This window comes from Fringilla coelebs, assembly GCF_963513975.1.
Source record: "Fringilla coelebs genome assembly, chromosome: 3".
Classification (NCBI taxonomy): domain Eukaryota; kingdom Metazoa; phylum Chordata; class Aves; order Passeriformes; family Fringillidae; genus Fringilla; species Fringilla coelebs.
Window position 1 is genome coordinate 61,978,351 of NC_140030.1, and position 21,000 is coordinate 61,999,350.

A 21,000-nucleotide genomic window follows, 5' to 3' on the forward strand; every position below is an offset into this window, starting at 1 on the left:
GCTGTCCACTTTGCCTGTCCAAGTAACTAATTTAACCCTGTATTTATAGCTCCCTTGTGTTCTCTGCAAAGTCAGGCAAGTGAAATTATTGGTCACTTGGCCAACTGCATCATGATATAGTTTTTATTTCACGGAGAAGTAGCAAATGTAGATAAAATTTCTTAAGAGAGGTTTGCTCTGAAAACAGTCTGTGCAGAATTGCAGGCCAGCCAAAGCAAGGATAGCATTTTGAAAATCTGCTATTTGGCATTTTTTAGAGTATGGCATTTCTTTAGCTGGTATCCACGTTGTCAGAAGTTTGTATCACATTATTGCAAATTAAGTGGACCAGTGTGTCTCAAGCCTGAATCAGACCCTCCATGGGGGTAATATATGTGTGTATATATTAACAAAATAATTCTTGGTAGGTATCTGTTGTCTTATTTATTCTAATATGCTAAACTGAATGTCTTGCATGTAAATATTGGGATTTTTAGTTGTTGTGTTGTTAATTTAGTTCTCCTCTTTATACCCTTCTGTCCTGAGAGGTGAAGGTGCTGAGTGACTTTTCTGCCCTTTCTGCATTCCCTGTTTTACTGACTGCACTCTCCCTCACACTGTCCTTCTTGGAAGGAGACACTATTTCATTTTCCACTTTGTTTTCTATGTCCATCTCAGCAATTATACAGTCCCTTCAATAACTGTCCTGAGCACCACTAGGTGAACATTGTGTGAGTGACCCCAGTGACTGGGGCAGCCAGTAGGTGGGGTTCAGGTGTGCTGGAAGTCAAAGCAGGGGTCCAACCTTTGCAAAATAACATGGTGGAATTTCCTCAATCTCACAAAAGGATTAGGGATGCGCTGTCTCCATGAGTCACACAAATACAGTCCAGGCAGTCCAATAAAAATGTATATAATTGCTTTCTTTTCTCAGTATCTGTGACTAATTTAAGGTGGACAGAAATGTTCTATAATGATGTGTAACTCACACAGGGGTATTATGGGTGGGCTTGATGACTGGGATAACAATAGTTGGGTATTTCAGATAGCAAAGTAGTCCCACTCCAGCAGTGAAGTGCCCAGCTGTACCATCTGTCTCAAATCCACCTTATAACTCAGCTTAATTACATTAGTCCACAGCTATTATCACCTGGGAGATCATAATAGATTTGGAGAGCTGATCTGTGCTTCTGCTGAAGTTTGGTTTATTTTTAGTTCCATGTGTTTGAAAAAAATAACTAGGGTTGAAGTATTGTAGCTCTTGGAGAAATAATCATGCTTGGACAACACTCTCTGACAGTCCTTGTGAATGTTAAGGTTTTTTCTGTTTACATGGCTGACAAAAATCAAGTTTTTACTGTACCTCTTAAGGAGTGAAGTTCATCTTCTTGGAGAGGGCTTGCATGAATTTTGTGCTGCAGTCAGGTTCTATCTAAGGCTTGTTTGGTGGACATTTACAGTGATTTCATCTAAGCAAGTTAAAGCTAAATTATAGTCTAACCTGTAAAATCATGAAGGTGGTCACTGATCAGCTTCTGATTATAAAATGACCACCACAAATGCTAATCATGATGTTCAGAAACCTGGAATAATGTTACTTAACTGTTGTGCTGTATGAGTTTGAATATCTGATGAGCATAAAATGGTCTGTCACCTCGGTATATTTGAGATAGACAGACATAGTGTATTTGATAGGAGCAGGTCCTCTGTGTGTGGTTGTGAGACACCATTATTTTTCTGGCACTTCTCAGAATAGACTCCAGAAAGTGAAGAACTTGTGCTACTTCCTTCCTCTTGTTAACTAGCACAGTGTTATATAACAGAATTTATATTACATTTTTAAGAGTTTTCTTTTCAAATTTCCTAGTAGAGTTTTTTTTGTTTTCTTACTTGAATAATTTCTTTGTGGTTAATATATGCATGTAAAGTTATAAAATTATATTTCATGATTATATGAACACTTGATCAGGAATTTTTAGCCACTGAATTGGGAGGATTGAGTATAAGGGAGAGTGTGTCTGTCATAGTCACTTCACTGGCTTTTTCCAGCAATACATTGCCCTGGGGATATTCCTGAACAGATACCATTTACAAGGTGGGAAGATAGTGCAGGAATTCCTAAGTTGATGCTGTTAGAAAGTAGAGTAGAGCTAGCTGATTCTGAGTTGGAATGGTTTTCAGTAGTGTTTATTGTTAACCTGTTTCCTCTTTAATTTTTGGGGGTTTTTTTTAGGAGGTGGATATTTGGGTATTTTTAAAAGGAAGAGAGACAAGAAAAGCCATAGATTCTCTTACAAGGTTTCTATATCTCTGCATCCAATATTTTTCTCTATTTTTAGCCAGGTAAAAAAAGATAGTAAGTATTTTAAATCTGCTTTATGCTTGGGGTGTTTTGGTTGGATTTTTTTTTCCCTCAAAACTTCTAACAAAGATGTGCATGGGCTCTGAGTTCATATAGCACTGATGAGGCATTGCTGGATGTCAGTGAGTGTTATTTTTGTTCTTAAAACATGAAGTTCATTTACAATGAGCTTCTCATACTCAGTCCAAAAGCGAATGTAAATGTTTAGGTTTTTGAAATGGTCCTCATTTATACCATCTGTAATGTAATTTTGTCAGATGTTAGTTAAATGAGCATTAGGCTCATTTACTTTTAATTTAGTGTACACTAAATACCAGGGATTTTAAATCTACTGCTTTTTTTTTTTTTCCTGTGGGAAAATACTCCACCATTAAATGCTCAAACCCAAGGAACTTCCAGCTCAGCACAGTTATTGCATGTGTCTTATTTTACCAGGAATGAACCTCTCCTAATGGTGCTCACCAGTGATTTGTTAGAAAGAGGGGGAGCTATATTGTTCTCGGTCTTTTGATCTTATAGCAAAATGGTTGTTCATCTTGAGCTAGAATTGTTGTCTCTGCTTTATTTATTACTGTGCTTTATCTGTTTGGAAGCTACAACAAAGTGAAATCTTTTTCTTACAGAGGAAGGCAGTGAAACTACTATTTTATCCTTTGCTCATCCTTCCCAACATTCGGTTTTGATTTATTTTAATTTAACTTGGACTTGCCCTTGCATTTAGAGGGAGTATGTGCGGGCAATTAAACAGACATATTTTACAGCCCGAGTACAGGATGACCATTGACAAGAGACAGTGGTAGGAATGTGCATGATGTAAAGGAATTTGCCTCAATGCAACTGAGTGTGGCATAACTTTAAAATTGTTCTTCTGTGGGAACAGCTGTCTTTTCTGTGGAAGAGCTTTTGGGACTTGAGAATCCCTGTGAAGGGAAAGGAGTCAAAAGCACACCATGGACCTTCTCACTGTCACACTTTTGTGTGCGAGATGGGAGAAGAGCAGACCTCCACCAGTTTCCCTTTCAAGAACATAATAGTGTGCAGCTATCTTGTGCATATGGGTGACTGTCTTAATTTTTCATGCCTTAATTATTTTCCTTCAGATTATCACTAACTTTTTTCATTAATAGCCCTTGAAGGAATAGTTAACAAACTTACTCAACTGGGAACCAGTAGCTAGATACCAACTTCTTGTCCATGTTAGATTCATATCACCTGTGATTTTTCTCACATGCAACTTTCTGTTCTGACCTGTCAAGTCTTCTGGTGCCCAAACATATGTATGGGATATACTTTGGATACAAATTTCTCTTGGTGTGGGTTTTTTTTTTTTAATGTCCCACAGAACTCTGTTCTCTGAACTCACAATTAAACGTGGTGAGTCCAAAGTGAAAAGAGTAATTCCTTTAGAACTGGGAGCCACTTCTTTCATGGGAGCATCATGCTTCTCGTTTGGTACCTGTGAGGAGTCTTGGGCATGTTTTCCTCTCAAGCAGGCGATGATAACGTAACACATTCTGTGTTCTGTGAACAAATAAAACGGTTATGTGGCAAATCCTTGGGACTAATAGACATTGAGGAGGGTGTGTTTCTTAAAATGAAGTGTATCACTTAAGGAGACTTGTAAAACTTTAGAGCCTTTCTGAGTCCTCATCTTGGCAGTTTACTATCAAGGCCCTTAAATGTATTCAGTGAGATGTTGACAGTCTCTAGGTATTTTTAAGACAACATCTTACACTAAAGGCATTCCTTCCTCAAAACAGCTCTCAAAAGAATTTTTTTTTTTTTTTGCCATTGTCTATTTGCCAAAATTGTTTCCTCAAGCTTTTAAAGATCAGACTGGCATCCATTAGAGATTTCATGCCAGCCATATGATACCTTTCAAAAATAGGTATGTGTGGTGGGTTGGATGCCAACCTCAAGATACCTTCTAAAAATAGGTGTGTTTGTCATTCATCTGCAAGGCAAATTAACAAAACTTGCTGGGGAGCATCAACATTCTTCCCAGTAGGTGAGCAACCACACTGTTGCTTGCAGAGGCTACCAGCCACTCGCACAGAGTAAGAGAGTGCTGGGGGAATGGATACCTCCCCTGCACGTACTCAGAGGGTTGTTGCTGGTGAGTTGCACTGCTCCTACCTGGCCCCTTCTCCTTCTGCATCTGCACAGGTGATCCCAGTCTTTGTCAGCCTGGTGTGTGCCCTGAGCATTATGAAAACAAACACTGAGGAGAAAGGGGGGAAAAGAGCAAGTGCGTCCAACAGAATGGCACAGAGCATCTGATGTATCCTTACATTGAACTTCAGAGCTTTACCTGAGCTGTTTGAGTTAGGGATTTGGAGTAGGATTTCACATGAAAGCCACAGAGAAGTCTGTGGTCAGAGGAAGGGAGAGGGTTGGACCTGGACCTTTAATCTCCATTAAGCATTAAGGTCAGCACTTTCTTCCTGGTCCAGCCTTACCTCTGATTTCATTTAGCACAAGGCTAAGTCCCCAGGTGGCATGCTTAGCTTATTGACAATGTTATACCATTAAATCAGATTGTAAGCTTAAAAAAAAAAAAAAAAAAAAATTGGAACTCCTTTTCAAAGAGCAGAACAAGTGGGATGACAGCAGCTGCAGGACAATGCACCTCTTTCAATGAAAATGTAGGATCCTGGGATAAAGGATGTGCTAATGGCAGTGGAAAGCTGTGCCAATGGCAGCAGCTGAACCCCGGGGGCTGTGAGCAGCTGCCGTGCCCTCAGCACAGGGCACCACTGACCTAAGCTTATCCCAAGGCACGGATAGGGAATATTATGTGACATCTGTCCCTCAGATATCTGGAGGCTGCTTCAGACCTTCTAGGAGGAGAGCTCACTTTTATTGTTTAGTCTAGAGAAACGTGAAGAATTTGGAATTTTGGTGTTTTCTGTCTCCCAGAACTTGTTTGCCATTCGTTTACGCCCTCTGTAACCTGCAGCCCCTATTGTGAGTTGGCAGTTTTTCTCAAGAAATGTAAATGCCATTACAGATTTGCCATTCTTTAGCTGCAGCACAATATTTGTTATTAATAGTAGTAGTTTCTTCTTAGTAATAATAATTCCTTGATGGGTATCATACCTAGGAAGGTGACAGCTCCATATGCAAATGAGGCGCTTCATCCGGTTGTAATGTCATTGGAAACAAAAAGTCAGAGCTCTGCAGGTGTGGGAGAGATAGGGAGTGTATTATTAGAGAATGCAATAGAAGACTAGGAGGATAGGAGAAATGGGTGATGCCAACTTGCTGTCTACCACGTCTGCTGCTTTTTTGTCTGGTATTATTAGGAGGAGAAATGCTTGCTTGATGCTCTTTGTGTGATTGAATTAGTTCAAATGGAGAGAATTATCCTGACATTATTGTAATGGCACGAAATAAAGGTCATAGGGGAAGGTGAAAGTAAGAACAAGTGCAAACAATCTGCAGTGTGAGAAATTAGGAGAGAGAAAACTTAGATAACCTTTATGTTAAAAAATACTATATTTAAAAGACAGTTAAATGTTTAATTGAACCAAACATGTGCAGAACCATTTAGAACTAAATATTGGTTATAGGTAAAGTATAGTGAGAAGCAATAGCTCGTTAACTGCAACTGTACTGCTTATTCTGGGTGCCTGTTCCAACATCCAAATTATATTTTAGTTACAAAAATCCACTTTGCTTCACTAACTTCAGTTAGTTAGCTAGTGAATGTACAAAGCTGGCACAGGTTCCTCAGAGATTGATAGGGATGTGTTTTCATGCACATACCCATGTTATATGTATGCAATATATATACACATATGTGTATATACGTGTAGCTCTCTGTGCAATGGAGGGAGAGGCACTGAAATGCCTTTACTGCATGTAAAGGTGTTTTCTCTGGTTCTTGTACTTCAGTGTTCCATTTCTGTTCCCCACTCCACACCCATCTTTTTCTTTAATGGATATACTGACAGATTTTTTCAGCTCTGTGGCCATTAATAAACTGTGATGTGTGCCAGTGTGTTGCACCTACTGTATGCACGTATTTATCCTTAGTTGTAACCATGACTAAAGACCAATGTATTTATTAGGGAGCTGCATAACAGGACTACTTGATAAAGCAAATAGGGGATGCTCAGTGATTCCAGGTAGATTGTCCAATCCCTTTTGTCAGTGCTTTTTTCAACCTTTATATGTTCCTTTAAAAAGTTGAGTACTTTCCGAAAAGCTTAGGATTGGAGGAAGTCTTTGGCTAGACTGAGTGCTGTACTCTGCTGCTCTAGGCAATAGCCTGATCTCCCTTGTTACTCTGTCCTGGGAACAGTTAGGTCTCATACTGCCACTGCTTGGAAGGTGGAACTATTTCAATAACTTCCAATAGCGTTAGAAATGGAGTATGATTTATCTGAGGAGGGAGAGGCCAGCTATTCCATATGCTCAATGGAGTTATAATGCATCACATCCTGTGCGCCCTGCAAAGATGTCAACTTCACTTGTAATTGCAGAAATGCTCATGCCAGATACAGGAACGTGGCTCTTCAGGTGTAGCAAATTGGGCAGTAATCAAACATTGGCATGGAGCATTCTCTGCTCTCTATTGCTGTGGCAGTCCATCTGCAAGCACATATCCATAGCACATGTGAAAATGAATGCTGGAGAAGACTTCCATCTTCAGAGCATATGCATCTCCCCAGTAAAATGGATGGAGGATCAGAGATTTAAAAAAATGAGTCACTGTGACTCACTACAGTATATCCATAATAAAATCTATCTAAATTTGGTAAGGAACTCTAGGAACTAATTGCCCTAGTTACTTACCTCTTTTATTTTTTTGTAGATGTTTGTCCCTCGCTTCTCCAGCAATTATGTACTGTATGTACAAAAAAAGATTTCAGTAATGACTGAAATGACTGCTGTGTGGTATTCTAGATTAAGGACTTTGCTCTTGCAAAACTGATTGGTGTCATATTTTCAATTATCTCCTTCAAAAACTGTAATGAAATAAGGAATAACAAAAGCTCTCCGAATGCTTTGGATTTTAGTGTTCTTGTATTGTGTTAGAAAAATATGAAAAAAATATTAAAAGTTTCAATAGCATGTAATAAATTTAGATTATAAAACCTGATTTCCGTTGGGAAGAGATCCCGTTTACTATAACTCACACATTTGCTACTCCAAAATTGCAGTTACTCAAAATTTCTGGTCTAAAATCTTAAATAGATAATAACATTGTTAGCAGCATTTAAAGTATGCAGTCAGTCCTTGGGTAAAGTTTCTAGCACATTTTGGATTAATTAAATTTAATTCCTAAACATCAAGTTGGTAATTAAACCAGAGGTGTTGAAGGTCCTGAATGCTGAACTTTGAAAACAAATTTTTTACCACTATTCCTTGTATAAAAAGGAGCTCAAAGAAAACATAAGACTGACTCAAAAGCTCACAGCTTTGTGGAAAGCATTCTGTTTAGGGGCAAATTGTTGGCCTTTACATAGTACTTAATATCTCAGGCCAACTTTATTCGTGAGAGATCCTGTCCTGTGTAAGACAGTGCTTTAGAAGCCGATTAATACCTGTGATGCCTTTTTTTTCCCAGGAGTAGAATGAGCACAATTTGTGTTTTTTATAGAATTAAAAACCCCTACAATCAACCAACAAACAAACAAAAATAATTAGACAATATAGAAAGGCTGTGTGGACCACAAATGGTCCACACAATTTACTTTTGTGCACCAACATTCTCGCTCTTTTGAGTTCAAGATAAAACAGTTCAGACCTTCAATACCTGTGTAAAGATGCTAAGTAGAAAGCAGAGAACCATAAAGGCAGAGGTAGAAATGGGTCCTCTGTGACTTGAAGCTGTTAGTGAAAGTAATGATATCTTTGCATTTATGGGTTAGCAGTAAAATTCCTCTTTGTAGAGGAGTAATTCAAGCTCATGCGTCGTTTAAGTGCGTTATCAATGGGACATGTTTTCATATGCTTTACATTTGAGCCAACGTAAAAGGCAAAAGTCATCTTAATACTTGGGGCAATCCTTCCTTTCTGTATCTCTTCTTCAGCATGCTAAGTGTCTAAAATGAAATTGGAAATACTCAGAGCAGTTGTGGACTCAGCACCTGTAGTCAGATGTTAAAAGTAAATTACGGCATCATCTTTAAAATGACCTCGTAAAATAACATTTGCTCTGTGTTTAAATTGGTTGAATTTTCAAATTACAAATTTGCTTCCTTATGAGGATATTATCAGAAGGCATAGAAAAATCATTGTCTCGCTTTCATTTCTCATTATAAAGCAATAAGTTTATTTTGGAAGTTACTAATTTGTATCTAATTGAGATGGATGGAGGCTCTTGTTAATCTTTTTTACGTTCAAATGTACTCTTGGATATTTTATCAAGTCTAAATAAAAGACAGGTTGCACAGAATCTGAATTAAAATTTTCAAGTTTTAACAAGATTCCTATTTAAAATGGAAAAGAAAGAAAACACAACCAAGTAACTGTTGTCATTTTGCCCATAATTCATATTACAAAGTCAACTTGCGTGTCTAATCTATAAAATGGTGTGTTTATATCAAATCTTTGCCAGACCGAACAGGGACATTTTAAGACAGGTAGTAGCATTCTTAATGGTGTTAGCTAAAGCATTCATGTTATTTGAACAACTAGTTTCTTTTTTATCCTAAATTTTGTCTAGCAATTCATTCTGGTTTGATGCAGAATTCATTTGGTGTGATCTGAGAAACATGAGCAATGTCTAAGTGTTTAAAGATTGGTGTTTTAGTGGTGATAAGTACCTTCCACTCATTTATGGTCATCATTAGCCTTAGCAGCTCCCAGCTTTTAAAGATGAAGATCTTTTACAATGTTATCTTTGAGTTTTCTTCACTTCCTTCATAATACTGTCAGACGTTGCTGGCAAGTACACTTACTTCATTGTTGCATTTTGCCTCAGGGTGAATGAAATTATGGCTCTGTGGATTTGATTTATACCAAAATGAAAACAAAATTTTGACAAATCTGTGCTATTCTTGTTTGGGTGGAAGGGACAGAGTGAAACCTCCAACAAAATGCATCTGCTTGCATTGCTATAATGGAATATTTTATTTACTGCTCTTCCAACATAAGAACTTTTTTTAAAAGCTGAGTGTGATATAATCCATCTAGGGGCATGGTATAATTTACCCAACTGGAAACAGGACTGGTGACTTAGAGTGCAGCTGCAAGGTTATACTAAGTAGAAGCCAGTGTTTTTCTGCAAAATCTCAAATGGGATTCTTCTAAGCTGTGTAACAACAGAGAGGTGATTTGTCATACTTGCTTCTCCCCATAAGCTTTATGTATGAACAAAGAAATGGTTTTCCTGTGGTTGTTTAATAGTTCAAGGGTTGATGCTCCAGGCTGGTGAGCTCTGCTGGTAGACACATTCTTAAGCTGTGACCTTGACACTCTGAATAAGTGCAAGACCATCCCTCAGCTGTCAAGTTTAGGTTTTAGGTCTGCATATCTATATCCTAGTTCTGAAAATGCTGATTTCTTTGTGAAGTGGAAAGGGTCTGTCTACTTAACTCATCTTGGGACTGGAATCTTTAGGAGGATCAGTCTATCTCTGTAAACAGCAAAATATATTTCAGGAAAATTTTGCCTGTCACTTTTAGATGATTAATTATCTATTTAGCTTTATGAAAAAGTGTCATTACAGCTGGATGTTTATTAAGTAGTTGAAATGACACTCTACTAATTGAGTATTTAATATCTGTTTACTTTGTTTGCATACTCTCTGTCTCAGTAAAGTAGCTGGGGGGGAGTTTACTTGTGTGAATGTAAGTGTCCCATATATATCTGCATGTTTTTGAAATAAAACTGATTTGGAAAAAAAGTTTTTTTGAGAAAGAAGTAATTTGGAAGAAATGTTTTTTAAGAAAAAGTCACTAACAGAAAGTAAATTGTTTTATTGCTATTTTTTACTTCAGGCACTAGGATGACATGCTTCTTTCAGTTTTATACTGAGGTCTCGAGACATACTGTATTTGTTAAATTGGTATTAATTAAAAATGAAAGAGCATTTAGACTTGATTAGATTCTCTAGAAAAGCTCAGATAGTTCTAATGTGGAGAGAAGAATCTAAAGCTGCTTTGTATTCCTTCTGCACTCAGTAGCAAAGCAACTTTCCTATGAAATTTCTATTTTTTAATAATTTTAGACTCTCAGGGGTTGTTTTAAAGATGAGTATTCAATCTGAGTATTTAAATTGTGTGCAGAGCATGCCACTTTATTTGAAGGCAGCAAGAGGTGATGATTTGATGAAGAGTCCGGCAGTCTCTGAGATTACAGTGGGGGAATCATTTGAGGGAGCGCTGGATAATCTGTGCAGGGCTTCCTGTTTGCAGCTTCTATAATGGAGTCCTGTGTTCCAGTGCTCCCTGTGATTTTATTGAAAGTGTGCAGTGCCTTCCAAAAAGGCCTGACGGTGAGAGATTGTGCATTTCCTGACAACCGTGGCAAAATGATTCCAGCTGTTCTTGAGAGGTGCCTAATGCTGGGCTGAAAATTGCTATTTTGTGCATCTTTAGGGTTTAAATCCGGTGCTATTTATTTGGCAGTGTTGTTTAACTGGTTCTTGTTAAATAGCTTTTAGCACAACATGCAGTTTTGGTAATGCTGTTTTTGCTTGTAATCTTTTAAGGTTGTGCTGGTGAGGTGGAATGAACCATTCCAGAAATTAGCAACCTGCGATGCAGATGGAGGAATATTTGTTTGGATACAATACGAAGGCAGATGGTCTGTGGAGCTCGTGAACGATCGTGGGGCACAGGTTGGTATGCATGCTTTCTCTGCAGCCAGGAGGGATCAGCTCCTGAGAGGCCAAATGGAGAGGGCAAGGAATGGGACTTCATACCTTTCAAAAAGCACAGGAGAAAATGAAATATTTGTTTATTGAAAGGAACGTGCAAGAATTGTCACAAAGTCACTTGGCAAGCGCAGTGCTTTCTCCAGTAGGCATGACATCAGAGCTTCAGCTGGGCTAATAGGGGGCCTGTCTCATTCTGTGCACTGCTGCCTTTTATTAAAACAGCAAAAGAAATCCTACATGGCTCATATATCTATTTTCTTGTCTTTGACACGTTCAGGTAAGCGACTTTACGTGGAGCCACGATGGGACTCAGGCACTTATCTCCTATAGAGATGGATTTGTGCTGGTCGGCTCAGTCAGTGGACAAAGACACTGGTCTTCAGAAATAAACTTGGAGAGTCAGATCACCTGTGGCATATGGACTCCAGATGACCAACAGGTAATGAAAATGGGGCATTTAGGGCTGTCAGTTGGGTTGCATTGGTTTGCTATGGAGTACACCTGTTGAAAAGTTACCGAGTAAAATGGTCACGTGGTAAGATCAGTTTCCATCAAAACTGCTGCTCCCACTGATAATGAAAATTTGGTTAATCCTGTTGTTCTTATTAGGTGAATATGATAGTGTACCAACCCTGTCATTACTTTTTACCCTGACTCACACACAGTCTTATTCAAAGTGAGTTGTTTGAGACAGGAATCTGTTAATTTGTTGTTATAAATATCTTATAAATGCATTTGAGCAAAGATACAGCCTGGACTATTAAACATCTGACTGGTCATTTCTGTGTGGATTTGTCCAGTCTGCACTTGCAGCAAAAGCAGTTCCAGCAGCACATATGGTTATGTTTTGCATTCATATAAGTAAATGTATATAACTGAATGTTGAAGAGATGTCTCAACCTTATGCAAATAAAATTTAAAAGAATGAGTTTTGCTGAGCTTTGAAAAAGCCAGTTAAAAAAACCTTCTTCACCATTTTTCTGAAGAATTATATGACAGTGGACACAGCAGCATTTCCAGCATGGCTGGAGCAGGGGCGCTGGTTTCATTTGCAGGATTTACATTGCTCCCTTGGCCTTTCTCTGCTGAGCTGACTGGATTGGTCTTTCCTTCCACATGCTTACTGTCACTGTGGTTGTGAATGTGTGTATAATTCAGTGCTGAAGGAAATGATGGTCATAGAATAGCGCCAAGAGAAACCCTGTTAGGATCACAGCTGGATTGTTTTCCTTCCTTCATTTTACACCACCATGGAAAAGATTCTGGTTCAAGGCTCAAGGTACCACGCAATTTAGAATACTATAAATTCATCCAAGGTAGAGTTATTTTGGGAATTGCTAGTGGAATATAATAGCGCTAATAATATACATTTCTGCAGCAGCATCTAATAATTTTAAAGTACTCTGCATAGAATTATGAATTAATTATTGCAACACTGCTTTTTAAAGCCAGCGAGCCTGCCTGCCTCTTTTTGAATCTAGGGAAATGTAAATCTTGACAATAAATAATTTACTTGAGATCAAGAGGAAGAGACAAGCAGCAGAAGTAGGAGGGGAAGCTAAGATCTAATAGCTCTCAGTCCTGTGTTTTAAACATGAGGCTACCCCATTTGTGTGATGCTCAGTTGTTGCTACTGTATTTGGAAATATCTTCACTGAAGTGTTTAATTTGGAGTGGCTGACTGCCTTTAATTCAGTTTAGCCAATATGTTTGTACTTTCTAATCTGGATGCTCCATAAGTGGTTATTCCAGGAAACAAACACTTGTTCAGCGTCCAGATAAATGCTTTTGAACATAATGGCCAATTCCAGCTATGTGAAAATGACTTGCTTGACTTACAGACTCTGCTGCTGACAAACTCACTGAAATAGAGACCCAAACCAGCCACGAGTTTGATGTTGCTCTGCCCAATTCTCCCTAACTATGTGGTTTGCAGGGCTTTGCATGTCAAGTGATGATGGATCTTTGTACTATTCTCTGGAGCTGGTGGAAAGAAGTGATCTTCTAAAATATATTTAGATGTACTTGCCTCTGGAGGCACGAGGAAACATGAATCACAGAGGTGCTGGGTGAGAGACTATGCTCAGTTCAAATTAAAAATAGCAAACGGGGGGGAAGGACGTTGCATACATTATACATAAATAAATGTTTATGGAAATGGATACCCTTACTAGCTTATTGCCTTACCCAAATTTTCTCCTGATTGGTATGTGTGCAAATGAGAACTGAATTCTATTCTAGTCTACAGTAGCTTCAGCATCTTCCCTATTGCTTAATATACTCTGTTTGTCAGTGCAGTGACTGAAAGATAAATGTTGGCATTTAAATTTAGATTTTTTTCTACTGTTCTTTTTGTTACCCCTCTGGCACTTTGAAGGTTGCTAGTGAAAGTATTCCTGGAAGGTATTACACTCCATGGTCCCACGACCTTTAACAAAATTATCTTTAAAATTTACATTTCCAGGGGGATTGTATTGTTCAGTATCAATTTTCTGTTGTCCTGATAGAAATTTGTTCAGTATAGCGTGTCTGTTCGCTTCACTCTTCAGTTCTCTTGACTGTCTCCTTCACTCCCTTCTGCATGCATCCTGGTGGTCTTTCCTGTCTCCTCCATCTTTTCTCCGGTATGTTCAGCACCAGTAGGCTGTCACCTCTGTCACTCCTTGCTATGGATGGCTCTGTGACAGCTCTGCAAGAGGAGGGTAATTTCCTACCACCTCCTTTCTGCTAGAGACAAGGAAAGGCTGGAGCTGCAGTATTGGCACCATCATCTGGTTTGACAGTGTCTGTGGCCTCTGGGTTTGTGTCGTTACTGTGCTTGAAGTAAAGCACCTTTGAGGTAGTGGCTAATGTGTAGAGATGGGATGAGAGCTAGAGAGATGGCCAGGGTGGACTACAGCCCTGCTGCAATTGAGCATATAATTATATCTTTTAACTGATGTGGTACATACTCTGCCCTGGTTAAGTTATTGGCTGGTTTTTTAATACTAGCCAAAATTGTTCTGCATTTTCTTTGAGGAAGAGAGTGTTATCATTCTTCTTGTGGCTCTGTTGTTTTTCAGGTTTTTTGAGCTTTCCTTGTTTGCTGGGGACAAACTTATTTGACTCATGTGGTTGACTGCAGTGCTTTCTCTCAGCATCATCTCTCTCAGATGAACTTCTCGTGGAGGTCATCGGCAGATTTCTGCTGTAGTTCACACCCAGATCTTGAGTATGGACTTGGAGCTGTGGGCTTCTTCAGCTAATTCAGTGCATAGGCCTTTTGAATGTGATTCTGCATGTTTAGTTCAGAGGACTAGAAGTCAGTTTTCTCACCTCACTGTGTGTAGGCCCACTCATTCAGGCATTTCCTGCTCCTGTACCCTAGAACCAGAGCACACATCTGGCCAAGACGTGGCCCCACTGGGCTCTTGGGGATGTACAAATGGAAGATTTTGTAAGGCTGGGCTGTCTGTGTCTCAGGCAGAGTGCCATTCTTGTGTAAAACCTGGATGGATGGGATTTCAGGAGTGGGACTTACCTTGCAGTTTTTAAATGTTTTTTTCAGGGCTACAAGAGGCTGTAGGAGTCATGTGGGGTATTTTTCTGGTGAGCAGGCTCATCTACGGTCATGTAGGGATGAAAAGTATGCATGAAATGAAAAATAAATTTGAAATATCAGAGAATGCTGTGTCCTGTCTTGAGGCAGTTCTGTAGCATTTTCCCGTGCTTGTTTTCAAAGAGGGAGTGTACATACCAGGCAGATTGAGGACTTTATAAGTGAGAAAATCTTGACTTTTGTCTAACCAAAGAGTTTATTTGTAATTATAGAAGAAATGTCAATAAGTAATTGAGGATTTTTCCTAAACCCACAAGTCATACAAAACATCCTTCTAGTGCTTTATCTCCCTTCCTGTTTGTTTGCTGAGCTTGCAGTGACATTTTTCTGTCAACGTCTGCTGCCCTTAGGCCACCCTTTCCCTCTTCTTCCCCCTATATTTTACTCATTAAAGAGATTATCTCTCTTCATGATGGAGAAAGACAGTGTCATAGAACTGGGTGGGAATTGTAGAGGATTATCCCTTTGTTTATAGCAATATAGTGTAACTCTTTGAACTTCCCTGGGGTTGTTGCTGTTTCTGTGTGTGAGAAGGGAAATCACTCTCCAATAGAGGAAACCCTCAATGAAAATGAATTAATGTATTTTAATTCCTGGATATCCCAGGAGGTGGTAGTAACCTATATTTGTTCCCTGCATCTCTGCTAGTACAAATTATTAGATTTTTCTGACAACTGTAAGTGCCTATTTCTGGTTTTCCCCCCTCCCCTTTTCCTGTTGTAAGCTTTTATTTGTGGACATTCAGGGACTGGACAGGATTCTGTTTGGCTAGGACATGACAGGTATATGTATACATACAGGTATATGTGAACTTTGCCAGCATGCTTCCTTCTGTGTGCTTTGAAAATGAGTATATAAGCAGGTAGGCTAATTTGATTTGCATCCTGCTGGGTGCAACATTAACTGTTGTACGTGGTCCCATTGCAGTGCAACATGCACCAGTTCTGAAAATGTGCAAACACAGGCCCCAAATTTCAGCCTCTCCTGTGCCTAATCAGACAAAATGCTGCTCTTGGTGAAACAGAAAAGCAGCACCGTGTTAGGAACAGATACCCTGTGCACTGAAGGGTCCTGTAATGCCCTGGAAGAGAACAGAGAGACCAGCAGCAGATGAATTGCGTGGTATCAAACACAAAGCAGGGCACAGGAGAGCTGTGTGTCGTTTTTTTGGAAGTCTCTTGAAGCTTGCAGTAGCTGTGCAGGGAGGCAGCTTCTAAGCTGTTACTCACTCCTGCTCCCTGCACTCGCCGTCCTATTCCCACGGCAACCGCAGAGACGCTTCAGCATCTTTTTTTCCATGCCAAGCAGGAGGCAGGGGCAGGCTGCAGCTCCTTCCCCCTGCCTGCAGTGGTGGAGCCAGAAGGGAGCTCAGTGAAGAAGCGGATGTGTGCTGTTCCTGGGCCCAGCAGCGGGGAGGGGTGGCATCCCTGTGCTGGCACAGCACGCGGTGCCACTCGTGTCCCTGCACAGGGTCAGCTCCCTGCTGCGCTGGGCGGCAGCCACAGCTCCCGGGGGCAGTAGGAGCTGATTAACAAGTGCTGTCAAATGGTTACCAGTGGCATCAGGTGTTTCATGAGCTGCTCTCTCAGAGTTCTTGAGTTTGGTATGGCTTTAGTCCTTGGTGGGAATTTTACCCAATAAATCCCCTTTAGCACAGTCTACTTTTGGATCCCCTGTTTTCATCTGTGAACTATGATTTGCAGTTGCTGCTGCCTTTTCAAGGGAATGGTGTTCTGAACTGCTCCTAAGCTGAGAGTAAGGGTAGTAGCCTTGCCTAGCTTCCAGAACACAGCTTAAAAACACAGAATTTATAAGTGTTTGAAAATGTTGCATCTGTTTGGGCGCTGCTGTTGCCTTCTCACCTACATCTGCGTTTGCCTGTGGCTCTGAAATGAAGTGTTTGTGCTCCCACTCATCCTCCTGTTTTGGTTTTATTCAAGTGCTGTAGCACACATTTAATTTGGGCAGTCCTTGCTGGTATGGTAGGCACACTGGTCAAGTTTAATTATTCTCAAACGTCTGGAGTTGTGGAAAAAAGTCTTGAAGATGGCCTTTAATGAGTTGACAGAATGCTGAAAGGGAGCTACAAAGGGGCAACTGGGGCAGTATGGGGAAGGTAGCTATTTGCCATAATTGTTATGAATGAAGAGAAGGAAGGACAAAATGAAAAAGGTTACAGCCTGTAAATTTTGAAAATGTAAGCAATTATTTTGGTCTTTATTCAACTGATTCTTGTTCCTATTAAGGATTTATAGGTTCACATAAAGGAACCTTAAAGATGCCAGGGAATAATTGTATTTTTGTGTCTTAACATATAAAAATGCATTGTTTTCTCCCAGCAGTTCTGGATGTAGGGGCTACCAAATGATGGTTACAATGACTAGGGTCACTCAAAATTGCACTGTAAGATACAGTCGTTGAGGAAGATCTGATTTTCATTGATGGATGAATTACTCAGATTACTTGGAAAAATGGCTGGAGGCTTTTTATAGCATTGAAGACGTGTCATTAATTAACTAGGCAGTTTATTCAAGCCACAAGGACTGCAGACAATGGTTAAATCACATATAAGCATTTCAACATTGCATGCTGCATAATTGAGCAGCAGCATTAAAATGCAGAAAGAGGACAGGGGAAGGAGACTTCAGTTGTCTTTCAAGATAAATCCGTTTGTTATATAAAACAAACGGATAAAACCCATCACAGCTTAACTGTCTAATATTTTGGACTGTTTTTAGAAGCATTTCAAACCTTTGTGGCAAACTTGCTATTAAAATTAATGATTTCTGCTTACTTGTGCTAAGAGGTCTGTAAATATTTACTAAGCTATTTCAGCCTTTTGTAAACAAAATATGTGTGGGGGGGGTTATATAAACTGAAAATGTTTAAATATTTTTGCAGAGTTTTATATATTTATACATGGTGGAAGATAGTAACACTTTGTTTTTGCTCTTTGCTTGGGAGACTTGATTTTTATGATGGTACATAATAGTGACAGATTTTGTAGGAAAAGTAATGTGAATTTTAAGTGGTATTTTGCCTTTCTTTCTCCCATGTCTTTTTATTACGTTGTTTTCAGGCTGTATTGTGCTATTTCCTAAATAACAGATATCTATTTTTTTCTCCCCTTTTTTCTGATAGCAGTGTATAGCTGTATTAGCATTGTTTTTCCTTTGCCTTTTTGTCTCAAGTAGGTTTTTATGCATCATTCTGCTGAGAATACAGTTTCCAAAAAGAAGGAAGGAGAAAACTTAGCTTGGTGCACTGTTGTCATTTCTTGGTTGTGCTTTCATTTTTCATTAGCAATGAGCAGCTGCGCTGCAGATTTTTGTGCTCAGATGAGAACTTTTTAGTCTTCGCCTTGAGTTTTGGGGAGGGTAGGCAACAAGGATGTTCTCCTTGGAGCCTCTAGGGCTCATCCACAGCTTCAGGAGCTATGGCATCTATCTGTGGGTTTATTCCAGACAAATTTTTCCTGCCAGGAAGCCTAGTCTGTGCTGCACAGTTACTGAGTGGGTAATTGGAGGAGCAGAGCAATAAGGTGATACTTCAATGTGCTTTCTTCTTCCCACTCGCTTCATCTGTGCCTTGCCTAATCTTTCCCTGGATGCTCTTCATCCAGCCTGCAGAGGCAAGGCACTGAGAGAGCTAACGAGATGGTGCCATTTGTTCTAGTCATGAGAGCTGTAACATGGGGGTTGTTTATGGGCTGACGGCATCACGGCTCGTTTTCTCAGCAGCTCCTGCAGTGTTTCGTGTCAGGGCTGTTTCAGATGAGTCTTGCACAGAATTTTTTCTCTTAATGACTCTGTCTGAAAGGAGTAATACAACTGTTTTAATGTTTTGCTCGTCCTTGTAGACAGGGTGTTTGATGTTTGTTAGTGCAAAAAGCAAATGCCTAAATGGATTTCTGCATCCCTTTGGAAAGCACGGTGTACTAGGATGTACAGATCAGCCTCAACAGCGCACCTTGTGACTCTTTCCCTGTGACTCTCAGGTCACAATACTGCTATTTTAGTTGTCTGGAATCTGAAGTTTAAATGCTGCACATTCTGCCACGTCTTTGCCTCCCTCAGGAAAGGAGGATGTTGATGGCAGTGACAAGCCAGAGATGGAGGGAGAGATGAAAACTTGTGCTGTTCAGTTAATGTGTCCACTTAGCATTTTTATACCCGGTGCTGTTTTACATTTTTGAAGCATCAATGTTTGAATCAGCAAAGTAAAGATGAGTGCAAATAGAAACAAGACCAGTCTCTGTGTGGGAGGTGTCAGGAAGAAAGAAGTCGTTTGCCTCTCCTCTCACCTTGCTGGCACCTGTACAGAAAGATTTTGCTTATATAGCCTGAAGTCTTTAGTTCTCTGGGACAGGGAGTTTACTTGAACTTGTGGTTTTGAAAAGCTCTGTGCTATGCTTCAGCCCTGGGGCAAATAGTAAGCATGAGGTTCTGCAGTGCACCTCTGCAAGGGAGCAGCCTGCACTTAGGCTGTGTTTTAGGCAGTGTAGGGAAAAAATTGAACCTCCTGCAGGAAGGTGCTCTCTAAGGAGAAGTCATACGTAGGGTAGGAAAATTGCTTTGTTTGTTCAGATTTTGAACTGGTCAGGAGAGGGCACGTGAGTGGAAGTGCAATTCTTACGGAGGGAAAGCTCTCCAAAGTGTGGAGGTTTTACAGCATTTTTCAGAAAAAGTCCATTTTTCCACTGCCAAAGCCACTTGGCTGACAATACTTTGGCCCCAGGATCTCTTCGGTTCATCTAGAGCTTTGTGGTCTTTTCATTTCAAAAGAAATGTAGCTGCCAGTGTGGTTGATTTGAACTTTATCATCACTGGTACTTAATCCATCAATTTTTTGGAAGTTTAGTAGGAAGACCAGGAGCCAAATGGGGTCTTGAACTTGGGGTCAGATGTCTTCAAGCCTGAGAATAGTCTGAAACCTTGGTGCCGAAAACAGGGATTAGAGTGATTGAATCTCGAGGAGGATATTTGTGGATTTCTGCACTAGGTTTTGTCTGGGAAAGCAAGGCCAAGTTTCATAGTAAATAGCACAGGAAAGGTGATATTTTTGGAAAGTGATATCACATAGTCTTTCCATTGATTTGACAAAAAGAGATAGGATACCAATGGAAAGCAGGAGCAATATCTCTTTATTCTCCAAAACCTTTCCCATCAATGTTTCATCCTGCATGTGTTCAACTTGAGCTCTCTGTTCTTTGTCCAGGATCCAATTTCTTGTCAGTGTTCAGATGTTGAGGGATTGTTGGCAAGCTAAAAAGGAATTAATCCTTCCTTGCTTTCCTTGCTTTTTAAAAGAATAGTCATTCTTCTTCAGTGCCTCATTCAGTAACAGTTTATTACTCAGCCTGACTCCATGTTGACTCAGTTACACTTGACCTCACCCATTCCACCTATTTCCTGACCATGCTGAGTTACTGCTCTCTGCCAGCGCCCAAGACCTCGAAGGAGAGGGCAGAATTTGAGGAACTAACTTCCATTAGTGTATAGCTTAACCCAGGGACTTCTTGATTTTGTTGTATGAAATTCAAAACAGCAAGGACATAGCTTCTAAACTGCTTTGTATTGCATTTTCACTGGTTGAGAGTGCTGTCCTTGTTTCTAAGTAATACTATTTTAAATTAGGAAAAAAAAAAACAAAACAAAAAACCAAAGCACAAAACCCCAACAGAAACTCTCAGACTTCTAAAGCCCTGAATGAGATTTTAGCTTCAGCAGTCAGCATATCTTTCAGGAAATAACTAAAACCTGACTTGGGAATAATGCAGGAGACTGCCAAGTGTATCAGTTGACTTCTTTTCCTGATTGAGTGTTTGTTGGTAAAACTAATTGCATTTTCCCACCAGATGTTGTTTTAGTTGCTATGTATAATTGCATATTTGTGAAGAATATGTGTTTTCAGAGACAGACTTTCCTGGCAGTTTTGTGGGCAATCAGAAAACAGCACTGCTCAAAGAATATCCCAGAGTACTTCTGCTGTGGGAGCTCAGTGGTTCAGGCTTGGAGTCCTGTCCAAGTTAATTGTCACAGAAGATGTTCTGTAGAAGGTGTTCAGCTGTTGGCCTTTTATTCATTTTGCACGCTGCTTCAAATGTGATTTTTTTCACGTTTTAAGTAAACTGAGGCATATCATTAATGCCATGAACACTATATAGGAGGGCAACTCTTCACTTAAAAATCTAGTTGCTATAAGATGCTTGCTCGAAAAATGTCTTGA

General features: G+C 39.8%; 1 protein-coding gene across 4 annotated transcripts in view; it reads left to right on the forward strand.

Moving 5' to 3' along the window:
* Positions 1 to 21,000, forward strand: part of TULP4 (TUB like protein 4) — a 149,739-nt gene that overhangs the window by 83,032 nt on the left and 45,707 nt on the right. For all 4 annotated transcript variants that reach the window (XR_014615997.1, XM_084201799.1, XM_084201800.1 and 1 more), the window contains exons 3-4: positions 11,007 to 11,135; positions 11,452 to 11,613. Coding sequence is in view for 3 of the 4 variants with exons in the window: in XM_084201799.1 (XP_084057925.1) it covers positions 11,007 to 11,135; positions 11,452 to 11,613 (291 nt within the window). In the remaining variant the exon portion in view is untranslated. The remainder of the gene's footprint in view (positions 1 to 11,006; positions 11,136 to 11,451; positions 11,614 to 21,000) is intronic.